Here is a 21,159-nt window from a genome sequence, read left to right on the forward strand (position 1 = left end):
CACAGAGAGAGAGAGCCCTGTGGAAGGGGCTAACAGCAGGCCTGTTAGCTGAAGGAGTGAGAAGAAGCTGAGAAGCAAGAAGAAGCTGATAAGGAGCTCTCTCCAAAGCTGTAACCAAGGAGACCAAGAGAAGTGAGGAATTGAAGAAAGATAAGAACTTTGCAGCTGGATGAAGGATTTTTAGAAAGTTAGCTGAAGTCACTGTAACTTTTCACCAATGGTGTTATGTTGATTTATTGTGGCCAATAGGGTAGAAGAAGTATAAACAATTAGAAAGTGTATGAAAGGCCCGCCATGTTCAATCATAGAGTTGCCATCTGAGACTGCTTGTGGTCTCTGCTTTGTGTCGTTACTACCTCAACAATGGCAACTACCTGTGCGACAAATGCGGGGAGAGCTTCAGCCAGCTTACATCTCATCATCCACCAGTGGAGCCACAAGGGTGAGAAACCCTTTAATTGCCCATGGTGTGAGAAAAGCTTCAGGGACTGCTCCTCCCTGATCATACATCGGAGAGTCCACACCAGAGAGAAGCCCCACAAGTGCCAGGGGTGTGGGAAGCATTTCTGGGACAGCTCAGCCATCATTCATCATCAGAGGATCATCCTGGAGAGGAACATTACGAGTGCCCAGAGTGTGGGAGGACCTTCTGGCACAGCTCCTCGCTGGTGACACACATGTGAACACAGAGGGGACAGAGGCCCTACAAGTGCCCTGTGTGCAGGAAGGGCTTCAGCCAGAGCTTGGTCTCACCACTCCCTGCCAGATCCATGGGGGAAAGGCCTTGCCTGTGTGTCACCTGTGCCTCCTGCCCAGCCCCTTCCAGCGCATTGAGTGTGGCCGGAGGTGCAGTGACCTCTCCAGTGTGGCCAAGCACCAGAGCCTGCACATGAGGAGTGGCCCTACATCTGTGTGGAGTGAGGGGACAGCTCCCACTGGAACTCAGCTCTCAACATGCACCTGAGGATCCACTGTGGTGAGGGACCCTACAAGTGTGAGGAGTGTGGGAAAATGGTCTGGCACAGCCCTTGGTGCCCACCTGAGGATCCACACAGGAGACAAGCCCTACAAGTGTGTTGAGTGTGGGAAAACCTTCCTGAAAAGCTCAACACTTACAGTGCATTTGAAAATCCACACAGCCAAGAAACCTTATAAATGGTGGGTAGAAGAATCGTCACCACCCTCTCACTTCTGCCATAAGCGTGGAGTGGATGGTCAGAGCAGGAACATAAAGAAATTTTTGTGGGTACCTGAATGCATGGTGAGAACCACAGTGGGAAGAGACTGATTGGAGACATGGTATATCTGGTGTTAGGACTGGGTGCCTAACCCCAGAGGCACAAAAGACTTCAGGAGATCTGGAAACAGGGAGTTAGACCCAAGAGTCAAGTGCTGGGGGTTTAGGAAGAGTGCCAAGAGCTTGAAGAATGAGCACCAGCTTCAGGGTAAGTGGGGACTGTGAATGTATGCTAGAATAATAACTGGGAGAACTGGGCTTGTAAAATACAGCTAAGGTGAAGATCAAAATAAAGTGTTCCAGGTTGGTTCTGACTCAAAACTTTGGCTTGTTAGATGTTGTAATAGCCTTAAGAACTCTTATTTCTATTACCTTCCCTTATTTTTCATGAATGGAGTAAGTTTACAAGGTGCTTGACAAGGCATTTCCAGATCTTTTCAGAGTGAGGCTTTAGAGCTGAACTTAAATCTGTTTGTCTTTTCTATTTTCCAAATCTTACATGGGACAAAGAATTCCTACCTCATGATACCTAGGTATCACAAAACCGAATAGCTGTTCCCAGGAAACCTGGATGCAGAAGTGCTTCCAGTTGAAAGGCAGTCTATAGCTTCTCCCAGATTTGTTGTTGCTGATTTGAAACTCCTTCTAATGTGGGACATCAACAAAACATGGACAAAATTGTGGCCTTATATTATTTAACCCAAAAAGAAAGGCTTTGCCCCCAGATGGCCTAGTGTGAACCAGTACACAATGAGTTCTCACTGCTGGTCCAGAGACTGATTGCAATCGTTTTGTTCTTTTTATGCCACTCTTCTTTAGGTCACTGTTGTTTCCAGAGTATTTACACAGACAGTTCAGCATTTAAGGACTGAGTATTACATAAATCCCTTCTGTATGGCAGTGTTTTATTACTGTGTGTTTCCATATGTGAAAAACGCCAATCACTTGTTTTTTAAATTTTAAAAGTGTAATAATAATAATAAAATGGTTATAAAAAACCATTTTATTATTATTAATATAATTAGAATAATAATAATTTGTACAATTTGGATTAGGGCAATATGAGACAATAAAAACAAAGAGTTATGGACAGTTCGGGTACCTCTTTCTGGGCAAAATAAGCCTGAAAAATGACCCACGTTAACAGAGGATTAAGCCTTAAAAACAGCCTATTGCATATTCATAGATCTCATACATGATGCATAAATTCCATTCAAAGACAGGATTCTGTCTGGTCACTGTCAGCTTCTTCCCCTTAGTCCTAACGGCGTCTTCAGGGCTGACCAAGGTGGGAAGAAGTTCGTTTCTTCTGATAAGAGAGCAATAAATTCTTTTCCTCTGAAAGATTTAGGTGTCCTGTGGCTGCTATCTTGCTCAAGTCCTTTCTTTAAAAAAAAAAAATCTTACATAGCATAGTTTTTATTTTAACATTATGTTATAAACTAAAACTATATTTACCACACTATTTAAGAGAATTAATACAGCATAACTTTCTAACATAACACACATAATGCTCATTTTAATATTTGCGAAAAGCCAATCATAAAATACGCATTTTTCACGCATCCTAAATAAAACCTTTTTTTTTTTTCCTTTTCTCTCTGTAATCTAATTCTCTGTCCCTGTGTGATGAGAGGGAATGGGGAAGGAGGGTGACAGTTCGGGATAGGGCTCTGTGCGTGGGAGCAGCGCGGGGCGGCTCTTCCGCCGCGTCACGGGAAGGGGCGGCCGCGGCCGCGGCGCCCGCTTCGAAGCGGGGCGGGATGGAGAGCGGGGCGGCGGCGGGTCCCGTGGCGGGCCGGTTCCCGTTCCCCTACACTCCGTACCGCATCCAGGAGCAGTTCATGGAGGCGCTGTACGGCGCGCTGGAGGCCGGCCGGGTTGGCATCTTCGAGAGCCCCACGGGCACGGTGAGACGGCGGGGCCGAGCCGCGGCTGCGGCCGAGCGGGGCCACGGCGGTGGCGGCAGCGCTCCTCACCTTGTCGGCTCTCCGTGACAGGGAAAATCACTGAGCCTCATCTGCGGGGCCCTGGCGTGGCTCCGGGACTGGGAGGAGAAGCGGCGGCAGGAGGAGGCGCGGCTGCTGGCGCTTGGGGCCGGCGGGCAGGAGGCGCTGAGCCCGCAGCAGGCACGGCCGGAGAGCGCGGACACGGCCGGGCAGCCGGACTGGGTCACGGCCTTCGTGCAGAAGAAGGAGGAGCGGGACATAGTGGACAGGCTGAAGGTGGGTGAAATTACGGGGAAAGGATCGGGAGGGCTGATGTCACATAGTCACAGCATGGCTGGGGCTGGAAGGGACCCGTGGGGTCACCTAGAACAGCCTCGCTGCTCCAGCAGAGTCCCTCGAGCGCGGTACCCAATGTCCAGGAGGCCTTTTAGCATCTCCCGGGAAGGGAACTCCAGCGCCTCTCTGAGCAAACTGTTCCTGTATCCTGGATGGTGGGTGGAGAACGCGTCAGGCAAATTTGGTGGTGGTGTGTCTTTGTCTGCAGGTTGCCCAAGACAGGAAGCTGTATTGCTTTGAGCAGAGTAACACTCATTAGGCGAGTACTCCGGGGAGAACGGAACCCTGCCGGCAATTTTGTTTTCATTTTTTCTTTGCCAGAGAGCATAAGTAGTGATACCAAGGGTTGAGGACTAAATCCTCTTAATCCTGCCTACACTCTCCCATTTTTGTAGGAAGAGCAGATCAGAAGGAAAAAGCGAGAAGATCGTCTTGAAAAAATTCGGCAAAATGTGCAGTTAAAATATGCAGCAAAGAGGAAGGTGAGTTACTCCACAGAGATTAAAACCTTCTGGTTTAGTTATCTTCAGTATTGTTCATATTTGCTTATGTGTGACTTCACACTGACTTTTCCAACCCACCTGTTTGAGGAGCTCTTTGTATGAGGTTTCTGAAAATGGTAATCTGAAATTATTCGTTTAATTTTCTTTTAAAAGTACAGATGTGAAAAACAATTTGTGCATTGATAATTTCCTGTGACAGTTTTTGTGTGTGGGCAGAAATGATGTGTGTTCTGATTGCCTTCTGGCTTTCTGCTTTTCTTTTAAAAGCTTTAATACTCAGGCTTTTTTTGGAAAGATCTCTGCTTTATGAACATGTGTGAACAGTCTGTACTTCTAGAATAAAAATGGTATTAAAGTTCACAGATACATATTTCCTCTCATTTAGGTGCATGAACTGGCCTCAGTGCTCTTGATGAATTTTGATTATATGAGTTATACTTCCCAGAAATACTCAGTTCAGGTCCCCAAATAGATTTATTATGCTGCCAGGCTATTAATTTCTAGTGTGCTCTATGTGTAATATTTTGGTCAGCTCCTGTCAAAAGGAAATGACAGAAATAGTAAAGAACTTGTCTCTTCAAAGAGGATGAAGAGCATGTGAAATGAGAAGCATAATGAAAATAAAGAAAGCAACTGAGAGAAATATTATGGAGATTTAGAAAAGCAACTGATTCATCTTTTCTGTAGTGCTTACTAACTGCATATTCTGTATAATTCCATGGTAATAAAATGCTCATTGACACTGGAAGATACTGTTTTGAGATGGAAAAAATGAACTTTTCTTTGTCATAACACAAAAGGTAATCAGAAAACTGTTCTTCAGCAGTTCAACTGAATTTTTGTAGAGAGGTAGACTTGTGTTAGAGTAACAGTCATACAACTGGAGAAAAAACAGCAAGAGAAATCTTGTTCTAAACCAGATGCTAAGCTGATTCTAGCTTTGAGTTAAGTGTGCACAGTGTTTGATTATGTCCTTACATGTTTGTTTGTTCAGGTTTATTTGCACACTATTTTCTCTCAGGCAGACATCTTTTATGGGCCACTTTAAACAACTAATTGTGGATTACATGAACATTTCATTGAGGGTCTGTTAGTTCAGCAGGTCTTTTGCAAAGAAGGTGTTTTATGTTTCCCCTTCATAACCATCTGTGTGGGCAAGTCTTTGGTTGTTGGTAACAGCTGCCTTCTGTAGAGCTGAACAGCTTCAGCCTTCTGTGAGGGACTGTGCTGTCTTCTGACCTGTTCATGCCATAAAGCAGCCCCTGTGCCACTCTTTCTATATGGGAAATGCCTTTGTTTTCCTTCCAGAGATGTGAAGAGGATGAGGCAAAGCGCCTTCTTCAGCTCAGCAAGGAGGCTCTTTCACAGGGACCTGGAGAGGGTGCTCTAGACCAGCTGGATCACAATGAGGAGGAGCTGATTCTTGCTGAGTATGAGAGTGATGATGAAAAGAAAGTGGTATCTGGGTAAGGACAGCGACTGAGACATTTTCTGTCTAATTTTTGTCTTGCCCTGATTAAAGAAGTCATGCAGATTTTATTAAAAAGTGTTTGTCACCTTTTCAGACAGTGTAAAGTGGTGGTTGTTCTGGGGTTTTATTTAATTGGTTGTTTGGGGAGGATTTTAGTTTGGTTTTGGTTTTTTTAAACTTTTGTTAGACTGATCTGAGTGACTTGAAGTGCTTTCTTAGAAAATGCATCTTAGAATGTGTAGCAGTGTCCTGCCTTTATCCATGCCCAGCTTCCCAAAGAGTGCCTCTGGATGCTGAGTGAATGATTCAAGATCAAGTCCCTTGCATTAGAAAAGCAGAATGGAACTCAGGACACCAGAGTCAGCTGTCAGTTCTGCAGATTAGCACTGGCACCTTGTGATACTCTAAGGGCAGAGATGTTCACATTTCTGAAGACAGAGCTTTGGCATGAAAATCCCAAACACACTTTTCTCTCTCGTGCATTTGCTTTATGCAGAAATCCAGAAGCCATACTTCAGCACAAAAAAATCAAACACATTTAAATTACCAATTTGCTAATTCGTGTCTAGACACATCCTTGTGCCTTAACAATTGAAGAACACTTCACTACTTTTTTATATGTAAATAGTCTATCAAACATTGAACTGTTGCTTTTGAGGAGCTCTATGGCAGCTGAATGCTTTCCTGAAGCCCTTCTTTATGCAATATCTGAAGGGTGGTAAATTGCTTCTAATGGGAAAGCTTTACAAAAATAAATAAATAAGCTCACCAAAGAATAGTATAGCACTAATTAGCTAATGCCTAAGGCTTAGAGGCCCCTGAATCAAAAGAAAAAAAAAATCTTGAACCTGGAAAAAAGGCACAGCCCAGGAGAGATTTTTCCTTTAAAGAGAAAGACTTGACTTGATTATGCACACTTACACTGTTCTTAAAAAGTTAAATTTTCTTTTATCACCTGAGATGAATTCTGAGGCTCTTTTTGAGATGACTTAATCATCTCTCTTGAGACCTCACTCCTGTGGTGGAGCATCATTTGATTCTTACTGTCAGTGTCTGATGAAAGGAAACTGAGCTTTCTCTTTTCTTAGGCTGGAAGAAGATGATGATGATTTGGAAGAGGAGCATGTGACTAAGGTGAGATGAGGAAATTAAATAGTGCCACTTCATAGAATAGTGTAGGAGTGAGCAGAATGATGGCTTCCTTGCACCTTTTCAACAGGCAGTACAGAAGGATTTAGGAGCTACAAAACTTGCCAGGTTTGTTGATAAAGACAGCTAGTTCTGCTGTGCTCATCTCCTTCTGGACTACACTGCCTGCCTAAGCAGCTTGCTCTGCTAGCACTGCTTTGTTTTTGCTGTGGCCTGCTGTAAAAGCACACAGCAATAAATAGTTTTTTATTACTCTCCCATGGTGAGTCCTTGTTTTATAGAGACATTGGAAAATTAAATGGCAACAAAAGCAAATGCAGAGGAGAAAACAAAGATGGGGCTTTTGGTCTCAGCAGTTGTAAGGTGACACTCAAACATGTGCCTTGTGCTTTCGAAGGCTTGAGCAAGGTGAACTTTGCTGAAGTGCTTGGCTGCTTCCTCATAGGATTGGTCATAGGTAGGGATTGGCTTCCATCTTCTTGTCTTCCCTTTGTTCTTCCTCACTGCAGATCTACTACTGCAGCCGCACTCACTCCCAGCTGTCCCAGTTTGTGCGTGAGGTGCAGAAAAGTCCTTTTGGCAAAGACACACGTCTGGTCTCCTTGGGATCCAGGCAGGTACGTGCTGGTGTTCTCAGGGACCCAGAACACATTGCCAGGAGCTGTGTGGATCTGGTGCCACAGAAGTCACCTTGGGGACTGGCTGAGTCTCCTGTTGAAAAACTAAGGCAGCCATGGGTCCCAACACAGATTCGTGTGATGTACATTTTTCTGTGAACTCTGTTTTGGTCATTTACCCTTTGATGTGAACACAAGAATATGTTTTACCTTTTCTAATATGGAGTATTACAGATGTCTGAGTCACTGAGAAGGTGCTTCTCTTAGTAAACTAGTACTTCTGGCAGCATTTTTTTTAGAAGCTGTTGTATAGCAGTGAGCCCTCTTTTTCCCATTTTTTTCTCCTAAGTTTCTGTGAGTTTTGAGCATATTTGTAGCAGTTATGTCTAAGTGGTAAACTTCATTTTTGGAGTCTGGCCTGAGATTGCTTTAAAGAAAAGCTTTCATTTTACAGCAGGGGGTGCTCATGGGGGCATTCAGCTGTGAATTGACTCCCTTCCTCTTCCTCTCTTTGCATGTGCCAGAACCTGTGTGTGAATGAGGAGGTGCGACGCCTGGGCGCTCTCCAGCTCATCAATGACCGCTGCATGGAGATGCAAAAGAACAAACATGGTAAGAATGCTCCTGGGGAAGCAATTCCTAATAAAGGTGTCATGAGAGTGTGGAGACAATGGGCACTGCCAGTCAGTTCTAGCAAGAGTGGTAGAAGCTTGAAAATGACAGGTTGGAGGAACAGGAATCCTTGGTGCTTTTCTTGATCTCCAGGCTATGCTGAGATCAGAATAAACTTTCTGAGTGTCTTAAGCTGTTCAGGACTTCTGCACAGAAAGATACTTGTGTTTGTTAACTCAATGCTAGAAATGTTGGAAGATGTCACATGTTAAATCTAACTGGCAAGAGTAGTGTGAATAGTTTAAAAATAGGTGATAGGTCAGGAATACACAGGACAAAGTTTGCTTTGAAACCCACAAGGTTCTGTAAAGTGGTTATTCGAGGCTGCTGTGTGTTTTGCTCATAGCTTTCTTTTGGTTTCTGCTGTTAGAAAAGAAGAGCAATGAGGAGAATGAGGGGAAGAAGAGACGTGTGAGTCGCACCGTGTGCCCATTTTATTCCTTTGAGCAAATGCAGTTTCTCCGTGATGAAGTTCTGGTGGAAGTGAAGGATATTGAGCAGTTGGTGTCCTTGGGAAGGGAGACCAAAGCCTGCCCATATTATGGGAGTCGATTTGCAATCCCTGCTGCTCAGGTAAGGTGTAACAGTTTTAGTGGCATTAATGCCAGGCACTCTACAGTGAATGAACTGATGGCCTGCTCCCTCTAGTACTGTTACTTAGACTGGGGGAGTCTGTAACCAGGCTGTGTTTCTGTCAGCTCTAGTTTTGCTCAGAAAGCAAAGGAAAATGAGAATTCCCATCAGAAGTTCATAAGGATGCTGTATGTCTCAGCATTTTGAAATACTTGAGCAGTTCAGCAAGTGTGAGGCAATACTGATACACAGGTGTACTCTTAGCTCTTACACCACTCTTCTTCCTTTCTGGGTTCTCTCTGAAGACATGCTTTCAGTGCTCCAAAGGAGATTTAGAAGGTAACCTGAGCCCATATGTAATTGTACCATAATCATTTCTCTTCAACTTACATCCCAGTGCCCCTCTCAAGCATGTGCCCCTGGTTTTGTTCTTACTTTTCCCATAAATAGAGTAAGTCACTTGGCTGAATTCTGCATGGCCCTCTGATACGGGCTGTTAATGAGTGGTTGTAGAATGCCTTAAGTTTGTAAGGATGAGAGCTGGAATCAGGGCAGTGTGTGCCTCTTCTGTAGCTGGTGGTGCTGCCCTATCAGATGCTTTTGCATGAGCCTACCAGGAATGCTGCTGGGATCAAGCTGAAGGACCAGGTTGTGATCATTGACGAGGCCCACAACCTCATAGACACTATCACCTGCATCCATAGTGCCGAGGTCAGCGGCTCTCAGGTGAGTCACAGCCTGGCCTGCTAATGGAGAGGGAGCTCTGCTTCCAGCAGTGCTCTTTCTTCTCTCCTTTATAACAACAGCTTCTGCTTTCTGTTTGTGCAGCTGTGCTGTGCCCACTCCCAGCTGTCGCAGTACATGGAGCGATACAGGTGAGGATCTTGGGGAAAAACAGCTCAGCAGAGGCAAGGTCTGTGGATGCCTTGGCTTGCCCCATGGCTGCAGGGTCTTGCTTGTTTTTCTCAAGTGGAAAGTTACTGCATTAAGAGTTCTGCAGATAAAAAGACGCTTGCTTCATTATCTCTGCCGAGAATCTGTTTAACTCAGACTCCTGGGGTATTAAGCAGCAAGAAGGGGATACCCTGAGGATTCTGTTTTCCCCTTATACACTCATTGCCTTTCCCAATATCTCCCTCTAATCACTTCTATTTTGTGATGCAGTTTCAAAGGATTCAGTCTTTCATGTCTCTCCCTTAGTCTTTCATTGTGCTGACTGGCATTATGATAGAAGCAGGAAGCTCTGAGGAGGGGGAAGCTGTATGTGGGTTTTGGCTCTGCATCTTGCCATCCCTACAGTGGCTGATTGTTGTGTTCAATGATAATAACTCTGAATGTTTGGAGCATTATTGCAACAGGGTCTTGAGGCATCAGTTCCATTGTAATAAACCAACTATAATTAATATGCAAGGAGAAGTGCAGTGGTAGGAACAGTGGGGGGAGCATGGGTAAATGCTTTGGGATGACCTTGGGCAGGATATCCAGATGACTGTGCCCTGTCACAAACAGGGAGAGGGAACTTGGAAGAAATCTTAGTTCCTGACTCTCCAAAATGAAGAAGAGTTCATATACTTGTTTCTGTAGTTCATTTGCTTTGGTTAGTCCCTAAAGAGGTTTTGGGGCCTAAACATGTCTCATTTTTCATAGGAAACGTTTGAAGGCAAAGAACTTGATGTACATTAAGCAGATCCTGTATTTACTGGAGCAGTTTGTGGCTATGCTGGGAGGTAAGCAAACCATTTGTATCTCCAGTGATACTGAAAAACTCTGAGCTAGTTAGTACTTCCTCAGGACACTGTCCCCCTTCCTCCTCTGCAGAGACTGCAGGGAAGTGTTGCTTATGTATAGGTTCAGATGCCAGTAGTTTTATTTTGCAGGCTGGTTTGTACATGGGGAAGTTGACTGATGTCTGCTGGATCCCTTCTCTTTGTTTCACTAGCTTAGGAGCAGCAGATGACATTGTAAGTTGGTAGAGGCAGTTCCTTTTTCTGTGTGGTTTTGAGATCCAGTTGAAGTGGGGATGTTGTAAGATGCTAAGTGAGGAATACAGCAGATGTGTAACAGATTTATAAAGTGTAACACAAGAACTGCATGAAATAAATCTCCAGGTCATCTGGTAGCTAGGCCTCTGTGTGTCAGCATTTATCTGCAGAGTGAATCTTTCTTGAGTGGTGCCTTTCCTTTGTGAGGAAAAATTTTGCTTTGATTTTAGGTCCACAGGAATTTGCAGAGCTCACTCCTTTTCTCCAGTGATCTGTTTCCTAGACCTTAGTGTGTCTTGAGGAGGGCATGATCTAAGTTCATACAGAACTTCCTCCATGCCAGGAGAAATGCAGCTCTTTGGGGCAGAGGCTGCAAAATGAGACCTGAGGTCGGTGTTAAACATAAAATGCATAAAATAGGACATAAAATGCAGTGAGTGGCAGCAATTAACCCTGTTCTGGCTGTCGGGCTCTGGGCATGTAGGTGTCCTTAAGTTTTTCCCCTCCTCCCAGCTGCCTGCCAGCCTCTGTGCTTCCCAGCTCCCTGCTGCTGCACTGAGGAGGGGTGAGGGATGCATTGCAGTCCCTTCCCTTTGTCTTTGCAGCATGATGACTACACAGGGTGTGAGCATTTCTGATCCCCAACCCTACCTGCTGCTTCCTGTCAGAAGGAATGTAGGTGGTGTTCCTTAGGATGCAGCAGCACACTTGTTCTGCAGTGTAGGGCTACTCTAGGGCAAATTAAAACTGAGTGGGAGCTGGTGTTTTGTCTGTATAGCTACATTTTGCAGATGTGTAGTTCTTGGGGTTTTTGTGCACTGTATACATCAAGCTCAGTCTTTAGTTTCCTGCTTAATTTTGAGATAGATTCAAGCCTTCCTTGAACTGGTTTCATGCTTTACAGGTAATGTGAACCAGAATCCTGGAAGTCAGGCAGTTTCCCAAACAGGTAAGACTGAAGTGAACTCCTGGGGTTTGGAGCTATCAGTCAGGGACATGGGTGTGGGCAGTAAGGGGTGCAGGCCCAGCAGAAGCTAATAATTTCTTTTCCCTTTCTCTCTCTTTTCTTTCAGGGACAGTACTAAAATCCATCAATGACTTTCTATTTCAGAGCCAGATTGACAATATCAACCTCTTCAAGGTAATGCAAATGTTGGGGCACAGATGGTGGTGACTTGTTTGAGATTATTGTATGAGAGCTGGAAGTAGAGCCAAAGCCCTATGCTTTCTAACTGTCTGTAAGGCAAAGCTGCACTGTAATGGCTGTGGATGCAGAAATTTTGCTACTCCAGTAACCTAACTCCCCCCCTTGAACCTCCAAACACAGCACTTTAAACAGTGTGTGTTTCCACTCTGGAATGACACTGTAATTAACTCTTGGTCTGGCTGGTGGTGCCCATGAAGAGCTGTGCACCTCTCCCTAAAAGCACAGCAAATGACAGCTTTGCTGGACAGGGATCAAGGACAGCAGGATGGAGAAGGGCTGCTGGATGCCAGTTCATTTTCCTGTCTTCCTCCAACAGGTTCAGCGCTACTGTGAGAAGAGCCTTATCAGCAGGAAGGTACTTGCCCTGAGGTGTCATGATCAGCAGTGTTCCAATGCTGTTCCACACTTGCAGTTAGAGATGGAAGATGCAGCATCTGGGTGGGAGCTTGTCTTCTCCATCGTGTTCTGCAAGCAAACTAGTTCCTATAAAAAATACTATATGGGCAGATTAACTCTTGTTTATCTAGAAAAAAAATACAATGTGGCTTACCGTGGTATTCCAGTGGGTGCCAATTCTGTGCTGCTTGCCCTCAAATTTGCCAGCCAGGTAGGCTGCATTGCAGTGAAAGAACAGACATCAGAAACTTGTTTTTCTTTTCATTCAGTGGGTGTAGGAAAGTAATGGGAGCTGATTAGGCTGGTTTGTGAACACCTACTGAGGAATTTATTTTGTGGCAGAGCAGCAAACCTGCCTTTATCTTCTCTAAATCCTACTATTGGTAGTCTTAGTATTTCTGGCATTTGTTTGGCAGCTTTTTGGGTTTGTGGAGCGATATGGGGGCCCTGCCTCAGCTGTGAAGACCAACAAGGAGAACCAGAAGGTGGCTGGTTTGCAGGACTTTCTTCTGACCCTTCAGCAGGGATCTGATAAGGAGGGTAAGTTCAGGCTTCCTCTCCTTGTGTATCTGTGGACAGAGTGAGGATGTGCAACCCACATCTCTCTGCATGAGGAAAGGGGGGAGGCAGATGTGCAGAATGAGAGACTGAAGAAGGTGTCCTGCATGGGTGTTTTTTTACAGGTCTCACTAGCTGACCTAGGCAATTGTACATTGGATCAGTGAGGTCCCTTTCAAGCTGAATGATGTAATTCCATGTTCACACCACATGCACTGAAGCTTTCCACTTCTGTGACCTGCTGGCTCTGGGACCTGGGCTACTGGACCCTAAGTAGCTCTGCTTAGTGGTGCCATCCACAAAAATCAGATTTTTCTTTTATTTTTTTAAATTTAGCAATGAGACAGAATTTGGGTTTTCCCCTTTAATGGGTATTTATTCTCTGCCTGTATATGTTGGCCAGATATTGTGTTCCTGTAGAGCATGTTCTGTGCTTAACCCCTCTCTTTAGAAGTGTGGCCTAAGTTGCCTTGCCTGCCTCTCCTTTTCTTTTTTGGGCCAGCAGGTACCCCCCAGAGCTCTCCCGTGGAGGCTGAGCACGACCAGCTCCGAACTGCCTCTCCACTGATGCAGATTGAAGGATTTCTCTCAGCCCTCACTAATGCAAACCAGGATGGCAGAGTCATTCTCAACAGGCAAGGTACTGGAAAGGGTGAGCTGGGGAGGGGTGGCATGAGTCAGTCACAAGCAGGGTGCTTCACTGGCACTGAGGGAGGAGATAAAAGAATCTCTGGGGAACCTGGAACCTGCATTTGTGCCATCTGTGATGTAGGCTGGCCCGCTTGGTCTGTCTGAGGATGCTTATGACTCCAAGGGAATTTTTAACCAAGGGCATCGGGGGCAGGGTTTGCAGAGGTCTGCTCCCACTTTGTATGTCAAGTTTTGTTCTGCAATTTACTGCACCTGTTGTGCAGCTCCAGGGAGATTAGGAAGCAGAAGGTGACTTCCAGGTTGGCATTACCTGCTGCTGCCTCTGTCTGTGTTGAACAGCAAGTCTTTACTTTGAGAGGTGGGTACCTGCCAGAGTGCCCAGGTCAGGAGGGAGAATCTCTCATATCCCTGAATATGTGTCACAGCTCCCTCCTGAATACTCTCCTCTCCTTTTCCCAGGCACAGTTGGTCAGAGCAGCCTCAAATTCCTCTTGCTGAATCCAGCTGTCCACTTTGCCAAGGTTGTGGAAGAATGCCGTGCTGTCATCATTGCCGGAGGCACCATGCAGCCGGTGAGGGAATAAGGATGCTGTGCTGGGCTCTCAGCAGGTCGGTGGTGCTATCTGCAAGCCGGGGTGGAAAGAGAGCAGCCAGGCTGATCCCGTGGTAGGTTGGAACGAGCACGGGGAGCAGTGGGAGGAGCTCGTGATGCCACCTCGCTCTGCAGGGCCAGGGATCCCGCCGGGACCGCACCACGGGGCTGTGCGGAAAGTCGGCGCTGCTGTGTGCGGGCAGAGGGCGCTGCCGCTCTTCTGCTGCGCCGGGCGTGGGCTGCCCTGCACCAGCCGTGCTGCTGCTGCTGGTGTAGAGGTTTTTGGGACACTGGTGCTTCACTTGTCTCTGTTTTGTGGATCTTAGGTGGCTGATTTCCGAGAGCAGCTGCTGTGCTCTGCTGGTGTGGACCCTGCCCGTATCATGGAGTTCTCCTGTGGTGAGTGTGCAGTGCTGGCAGGGAGGGCTCAGCAGTGCAAGGGCTGCAGTTTGCCTTTAGCAAACTATTCTGTCAGCACTCAGAGTAATGTGGCATCTTTCCTAAAAATCAGGGCAGCAAAGGGGTGTGAGTTCCCTTTCACTCTAAGCTTCTCCTGTGGTCTTGACTGGTATTAGCAGGCAGTGTGCCATGGGGCTGAGGGGAAGGAAGTTGGAGCAGCTGAGTGACTTAGGCATTTTGGCTTAGCCAGGCAAATGTTTGCCTCTGTCACTAGGATGCAATTAAAGTTCTTCAGCTCATGGGGTTTGTGCCAACAGCAGTGATGTTGACTCTCCCTACTTGTTTTTGTCCCCAGGACATGTGATTCCTCCAGAAAACATTTTACCCATCATCCTCTGCAGTGGTCCTTCCAACCAGCAGTTGGAGTTCACTTACCAGACCAGAGACCTGCCTCAGATGGTCAGTTTGTCCTTTGTTCCCTTCCTTGGGATCTCTTTTTTGCTTTACATGCTTATATTTCAGAGCAGGGTACACCCTGTGTTTAAGAGGGGAGCTGAGCAAAAGCCATGGCAGAGGAAATCCCAAACCACAGAAGCAGCTGCAGGTGTTTTGGCACGTCTTCTTCTTTCCTGTGGTGGGCCAGTGGGCACCCAAGGATCAACACTAGCTCTGCTCTGCCCCTACTGAATCTCAGGCAGATGTGCTAACCAGCTCTCAATATCTGTTCTAATGGGACAGCTTCCACCCACTGAGGCAAGCCTTCCTTTCCTGAATGACCACGGCTCCACAGCCATAACAGAAACCCTGGGCTAGGGAAGCAGGCCAAGCAGCGAAGAGCTTTTAGTGATGCCCAGCTCCCCATGGGAGTTCTCACAGACCTGGCATATTTCCTACATTTTTTCCTCCCCTAAGGCATGTTATAAGGAAGGTGTGATCCTGGGATTGAGCAGAGAATTGGAGCAGCATTAGCTGGGGCTCCTGTCAGCTGCAATATGCTCTAATCTCTCTTGCAGATGGATGAGACAGGTCGAATCCTTTGCAACCTGTGCAATGTGATCCCAGGAGGTGTGGTGTGCTTCTTCCCCTCCTACGAATACGAGAAGCAGGTGTATGGACACTGGGAGAAGTCAGGGCTGCTCTCCCGCCTGGCAGCCAGGAAAAAGGTGATTGTGCAGCCAGGGCAGTTGGGACTTTCCATGGAGGTGTCAAAACCCAAGCAATTCCATATGCATTACGGACCTGAGTTGTTCCCATGGTCCGTGCAGCAGAGCAGAATGGATGTTTATCCAGCTAATCCCTCCAGGAATGAATAAATTACACTTCCTGAGTGGCTGAGCACCGAGCTGCAGTCTAAATGAGATAGATTGCAGCTATACATCCTTGAAGTGCACACTCTCTGTAGCGGCCATGGGGGCAGACAGTCTTTGCTATCCATAGCCAGCAGGCTTGTTCTCTTGTGGCTGGAAGGGGCTGTTCAGGTTGAGCTCCTACAGGGAATTTGTTTTTCCCAGGCTCATCTGTGTGTCCCTTGAGCCCACACCAGCACAGCCAAGGGCTAGGCAGAGTGAGACAACAGTGCAGTTCATAAGACAAATGGCATTTTCCTATCTGCCAGAAGTACAGATGAGAACTGGAAGACAAGCAGTGGTGACTCCTGTTGAAGGAGCCATGAGAAACATTAAATAGGGAGATCACAGCAAATATGAAGTCTTTGCAATGACTCTCTCAGGTATTTGAAAGCTAGGTATTGAAAGTCAGGCAGTTCAGGTTGTGGTTCAGGGATCTTTGATCATGTGCCAGGGGAAAGAAAAATTACAAATACCCTGGCTGTGACTTGTGTGTTCCAAAAGCTAAACAACTTACCACAGTCCCAGATATTTCATAGCTTTGGTGATTCTTGGCATTCTGACACATGGGGCAGCCTGTAGGTTTTTGGGTGGAAGCACTGTGCTTCATTTTCTCTGTTTTTGTAGAGTTACCACTCTGGAGTGCCTTTCAGCTGTGTCTTGTCAGGGTTCCAGTGCTCTGCCTGGTTCCTCCAAGGCTTTGGGGGAAATTGTTCTTATTTTGCCTTTGCAGTCTCCAGCAAACTGGATATGCATTACCAAGGTAATTTGGTGTAAGTGCAGCAAGTGAGACTTTCAGCTGCCCACACACAAGATCAGATTTTTGCAGGGGAAGGTTCAAGGCTTTCCTGAGGTTTCTGTGGTGAGATCACACTGAGATTATACAAATCACATGGGGAAAGTTAATTTAAATCAGAAGCTTGAATAGCTACTTTTCAGTAAGTTAGTTTTGGCTTTATTTATAATTGCCAGTTATTCTTCTACTGAAAGACTGATTTTGACTGGTAAAATTTCATATTACTTCTTGCTAACCAAAGGAAAACACATTCTGTAGGTTCTTTACTCTTACAGAGAAGATAGATGTTGGACCTCATGTTCACTAGGAAAACTACTTGTTTTAGGCCTAGGTACAGCACCTATAAAAATACAGCTTAATTAACTGCAGAGGTTTTCAGTAACTAATTAGGTGTGATAGAATAACATAAAGACATACTACTTTATTTATGCTTTGCATGAAAATCTAATTTATTCACTGGGCAAGGGGAGCCCCTGCTTGGAATTAATTGATGATTCAAATTGATTGGTCCTGTCCCCATCCTCCAAGATCTTGCAGCTGTAGAATCTCCAGACTCCAGAGGGTCTTGATTCATAGGTGCAAAGGTGCACGTTGCTTTTTTGTCTCTCAGCTCTTGGATGACTTGTAATTTCTTGCAGTATTGAACAAGTCTCCCAAAGCTGAAAGGCAATGTTGGAGGGGCAGGAGCAGCTGCTGCTCCCTTCAGAGCCCAGCTGAAAAGAGCTGTAGTGCATTTTCAGGGTGGAGGAAAGGTACTGGTTTAGTTTTTCAGGCAAATTTTCCCTTGCATGACCTCAGTTCTATATGTTTAATGGCATGGGGGTAAAATGATTTGCTTTCTTTAAACTGTTTGCTTCCTGTTGCTGTGTTGCTGAACTGATGAACTGTGCCTGACAGATCTTTCAGGAGCCTAAGAAAGCCAACCAGGTGGATCAGGTGCTAGTGGAATATGCCAAATGCATAAAGGTAAGCTGAGCAGGCAGTCTGGTGGGAGTGTGGCAGCCCAGCAGGTATGGGAATGCTGCAAAGGAGAGCACTTTTATCAAGGAAAGAGGGCTCTAGCCTAGGTGTGGGAGTGTTTCTGAAGCACAGAAATGTTCCCTGCTCTGGTTTAAGTTGCTGTCCCTCTCCTGCAGCGCTGCAGCCAGACAGGAGGACAGATGACGGGGGCCCTGCTGCTTTCTGTAGTTGGAGGCAAAATGAGTGAAGGGATCAATTTCTCTGATGACTTGGGAAGGTAAGGTGACTGCTCCTTGGAAAGCCAGCTCTGGCTTGTGCTGTAGTGACTCCAAGCATAATGGGCACATCAGTACTTGCATGGATAGAAAATCCTGGGGAATGTGTGACTTAGCTGATGCTTAAAGCAACAGGAAGGGCTGCTGGGTGGTGTAAAATCCACCTGTCCAGGCCACTCTTCCTGTGAATAATGCAGTTAGGCTTGCTGTGCTAGATAATCCCTTGTTCTGGCACCCTGAATCCCTCTGCAGCTCTGTTCAGCACGTGCTTGTCAGACTGTTGTGCTTTATTGCTGCCTTTGGTTTGCAGGGCTGGCTGTCTTTCAGGGGTGCAGTGACCTCTAATTTATCAGTCTATTGGCAAACTGCCCTAGGATGACACATTAAGAATAATGCAGTTGCTCCTTGCAGGTGTGTGATTATGGTGGGAATGCCTTACCCCAATATTAAATCTCCAGAACTCCAGGAAAAAATGACTTGGCTTGACAAAACAATGGTAAGAGCCACTTACACTTCTGTCTCTTTCAATTCTGCTTTATAGTACTAAGTTCCCAGCTCATGAGCCCCAGAACTGCCTTCAGAGGTTATTTTCCTTGAGCTTGCCCTCATTTCCCAGACAGTGTGGTAGTGAGAGCACAGCCTTCTCCAGGCTGCTGCTGGACAGGTGGCCCTAAACACAGAGAAGTTTGGTGGAGGGAAATGGCACCAGGACTTGCTGGCAGCTCTGAGCTCCAAGGGGAGCAAGGACTTTTCAACCCAGAGGGGGTGGCAGGGTGGTAGAAGCTGCTTGCCAGGATCATTTGTCCTTTCTCATTGCTCACTGGAGGTGCTGTTCCTGGGGACAAGATTTCTGCCTTCAAGGGCACCTTGGGTTGGCTCTTTGTGAATGCTCAACACTGTTTTCTGACTGCAGCCTTTCTTCTGTTCCTCCTTACTCTTCACTTGGGGTCTGCCTGGCTACTTACTGGGTAAAAGTATTTACCTCATTTTGTCAGTAAGATTGCCCAAGTTGTTCAGACTTGCTTATTTCTTCTTTCCAGCCCAGAGCTGGTGGCCAGGCACCGAGCAGAGTGCTGATTGAAAACCTGTGCATGAAGGCAGTAAACCAGTCGATAGGTAATTCATCCTACCTTGGACAGGCTGGGGGATACCAAATACACTGAAGGAGGAGGGTAGGAAAAAGGGGGCATTACAGATGTTGAGAACAAACAATTGACTGGGCCATTCTTTGTTTTTATCCTCTGAACAGGCAGAGCCATTCGCCACCAGAAGGACTTTGCAAGCATCCTGCTCCTGGACCACAGGTACGCACGCCCTGCCATCTTTAACAAACTGCCCCAGTGGATCAGGGAGAGAACCCAGGTGAAACCTGCCTTTGGATCAGCATTTGCTGAGTTAAGAAAGGTCAGAACTCCTTGTATCTTGTCCTGCTACCAACACTGTCCCCATTGTCCTCATCTGGACCTTTTCAGAGATTTCTCTTTAGAGTAAGGCCGAGGACAAACTGTCTGGTTTTGTGTATTCCCAGTTCCATCGAGGCAAGTTGGATGCTTTGTGATGTGGAGCAGAGAACAGATGGTATCATTATGACTTACACCTCTGAAGACTAGGTAAAGTAACACAAGTTGCTGCTTTTCTGTACCATGGACTTCATAAAATCTCTGCCTTCTGCCTCCTTTGTGGATATTTACTGTTCATTATCTGAGTACTCTGATGGTGAGACAGTCTTCAGCACCACAGTCAGGAAGGAAACTGGTTGTAGGTCTGAGGCAGGTGAAGAGAGTAGCAGCAGGCACCTACTTCTTTACAGCTGTTAAGGTTTTATTTAAATTGATTAAATAATTTCAATAAAAACACTCAAGTATGGCGAGTATTATTTAAGTACACTTAAGTATGGGGAGTAATTATTTTGACTGAACACATATGGTTTTTTCCCATCAACCACCAAATGTAGGAGGCCTGACTGACCAATGCCATCATTGAGCTTTTCACAGGAATTACAAACTAGCAGGTTACTAATTTATGTCATATTGGAATAACACAGAGTGGTAATGGAGCAGCTGTGGGTAACATTTTTTTCTCACCCTCTTTCTACCTTGCTTCAAGCAGCCAATAGACTGAAGCAGTTCATTCTTACAAGGGCAATAAAGATATGGCCACAATACAGCACTTCTCCTTTGATCACATTTAAGCACAGGATTGCTCTGCTCTTTTTAACCCGTAAGTTTCTAAATTCAAAGTTACTCTTAAATTTAACTTTTCTGGGGTTCTTTCCAGGGTTATGAGTCAGTGCTGGAGGCCAGCAATAACACCAGGGACAGCCATATAATCCTCTCAGCTTTTCCCAGCTACCTCTGTCATCCTGAGCAAGTCTCATCCCAGGAGCCCTGTTTGTTTCTTTTCCAGTTTCAGCAGCTTGATGCTGCCTCTCCAGGCTCTTCACAAGGAAGAAAGTATTTATGGCACAGAGCTGTTACCCACTCCTTGTGTGTTAATTAGCCCCACAGGGAAAGAAACAGCTCTAAGAAACAGCCTCTGAGAAACTTCCATTGTGAGTCACTGCCCCTTAAGTAGGTCCAAAGCCTGTGGTCTGCACAAGCTCTGTCTTCAGGGAGGGGAGCACCTGCTTCTAGCAGCTGGTGCCCTTCAGCCTGTGCTGGTGGGCTGTAAGGCTGGACAGCTGGGCTTTCCCTTTACACACTCTTAATTATGACACTTCCCACTTTTACCAAAGTGAAGGCAGTAAGGACCCGCTATCTTCAACTTCATGGAAATTTTTCAGACAGCAATAGTTTCACACTAATACTCAATGGATCCCATCTATGACTCCCAGTCATCCTCATCCTCCTCACCCACGGGCTGCTGTGGGGGTGGGAGGGGTGGTATTGAGTCCGACATACGAGCGAAGGCACCGACAGGACTGCCAGGAGCATCCGTGTTCCCAGAGGCTCCTGGGCCTTTCCCTGAAATACCTGTGAGGGAAGGAAATCACCAGTGAGTGACACCTGGGGACTAGAGACTGAAGAGATTCAGCAAAGGGGAGGGGGAAAGCCATGCTCTCACCACCCAGGTAAGCAGAACAGCCAACATGTTTAATGCTGCCATAGACTTTTGCCAAGGTTTAACTACAGCTTCCCCTGAGCAAGTCCCTGCTGTTGTCTGCCCAGCACTGAGGTGTGACCTTCTATCTAAATGCCCCAGAAACCTGCCATGGCATCTCAAGTGCCCCTATAGGCACTGGGCCCAGCTGCCCAAGCACTGGATTAGAAAAGACACTGCTGTCCCTTCTGCACAGGCAGCTTTCAGGGTCTATCCTCTGAAACATACAAACCCCTCCAGTGCCTCCAGCTGGACTTGAGGTGGAGATTCCTCTGCTCATTCTCTGTAAAGACACTCCCAGCTGAACTGTGGTACACTGCCCAGGAAAATTTCTGTTCCTGTTTCCAAGGCTGTGGCTGACACAACCTGGGTACCAGGGAGTGCTCTCCCT

General features: G+C 46.2%; 2 protein-coding genes across 7 annotated transcripts in view; one reads left to right on the forward strand and one right to left on the reverse strand.

Annotated features, from left to right (window-relative positions):
- The first annotated feature begins 2,972 nt into the window (after nucleotides 1-2,972).
- DDX11 (DEAD/H-box helicase 11) lies at nucleotides 2,973-19,539 on the forward strand. 2 transcript variants are annotated; one of them, XM_018919748.3, is made up of 26 exons: nucleotides 2,973-3,147; nucleotides 3,238-3,462; nucleotides 3,918-4,004; nucleotides 5,334-5,491; nucleotides 6,585-6,630; nucleotides 7,155-7,262; nucleotides 7,787-7,874; nucleotides 8,305-8,507; nucleotides 9,081-9,233; nucleotides 9,336-9,382; nucleotides 10,155-10,234; nucleotides 11,394-11,438; nucleotides 11,563-11,630; nucleotides 12,013-12,051; nucleotides 12,509-12,632; nucleotides 13,153-13,290; nucleotides 13,761-13,873; nucleotides 14,220-14,292; nucleotides 14,648-14,751; nucleotides 15,306-15,455; nucleotides 17,332-17,400; nucleotides 17,571-17,671; nucleotides 18,081-18,165; nucleotides 18,710-18,785; nucleotides 18,919-19,073; nucleotides 19,198-19,539. In XM_018919748.3, exons 1-26 carry the CDS (start codon nucleotides 3,001-3,003, stop codon nucleotides 19,225-19,227), a joined length of 2,712 nt encoding a protein of 903 aa, XP_018775293.1. In that variant the 5' UTR covers nucleotides 2,973-3,000; the 3' UTR covers nucleotides 19,228-19,539. The 2 variants fall into 2 exon arrangements, with proteins under 2 accessions (XP_018775293.1, XP_009093443.2); XM_009095195.4 differs by having other exon boundaries at nucleotides 13,156-13,290.
- WASHC1 (WASH complex subunit 1) overlaps nucleotides 19,470-21,159 on the reverse strand; it is a 38,249-nt gene continuing 36,559 nt past the window's right edge. For all 5 annotated transcript variants that reach the window (XM_030238383.2, XM_030238380.2, XM_030238382.2 and 2 more), the window contains one exon: nucleotides 19,470-20,641. In XM_030238383.2, the coding sequence (XP_030094243.2) occupies nucleotides 20,490-20,641 (152 nt within the window). In that variant the 3' untranslated portion in view covers nucleotides 19,470-20,489. The remainder of the gene's footprint in view (nucleotides 20,642-21,159) is intronic.

The sequence above is a fragment of the Serinus canaria genome, chromosome 1A, assembly GCF_022539315.1.
Source record: "Serinus canaria isolate serCan28SL12 chromosome 1A, serCan2020, whole genome shotgun sequence".
In the NCBI taxonomy this organism is placed as follows: Eukaryota; Metazoa; Chordata; class Aves; order Passeriformes; family Fringillidae; genus Serinus; species Serinus canaria.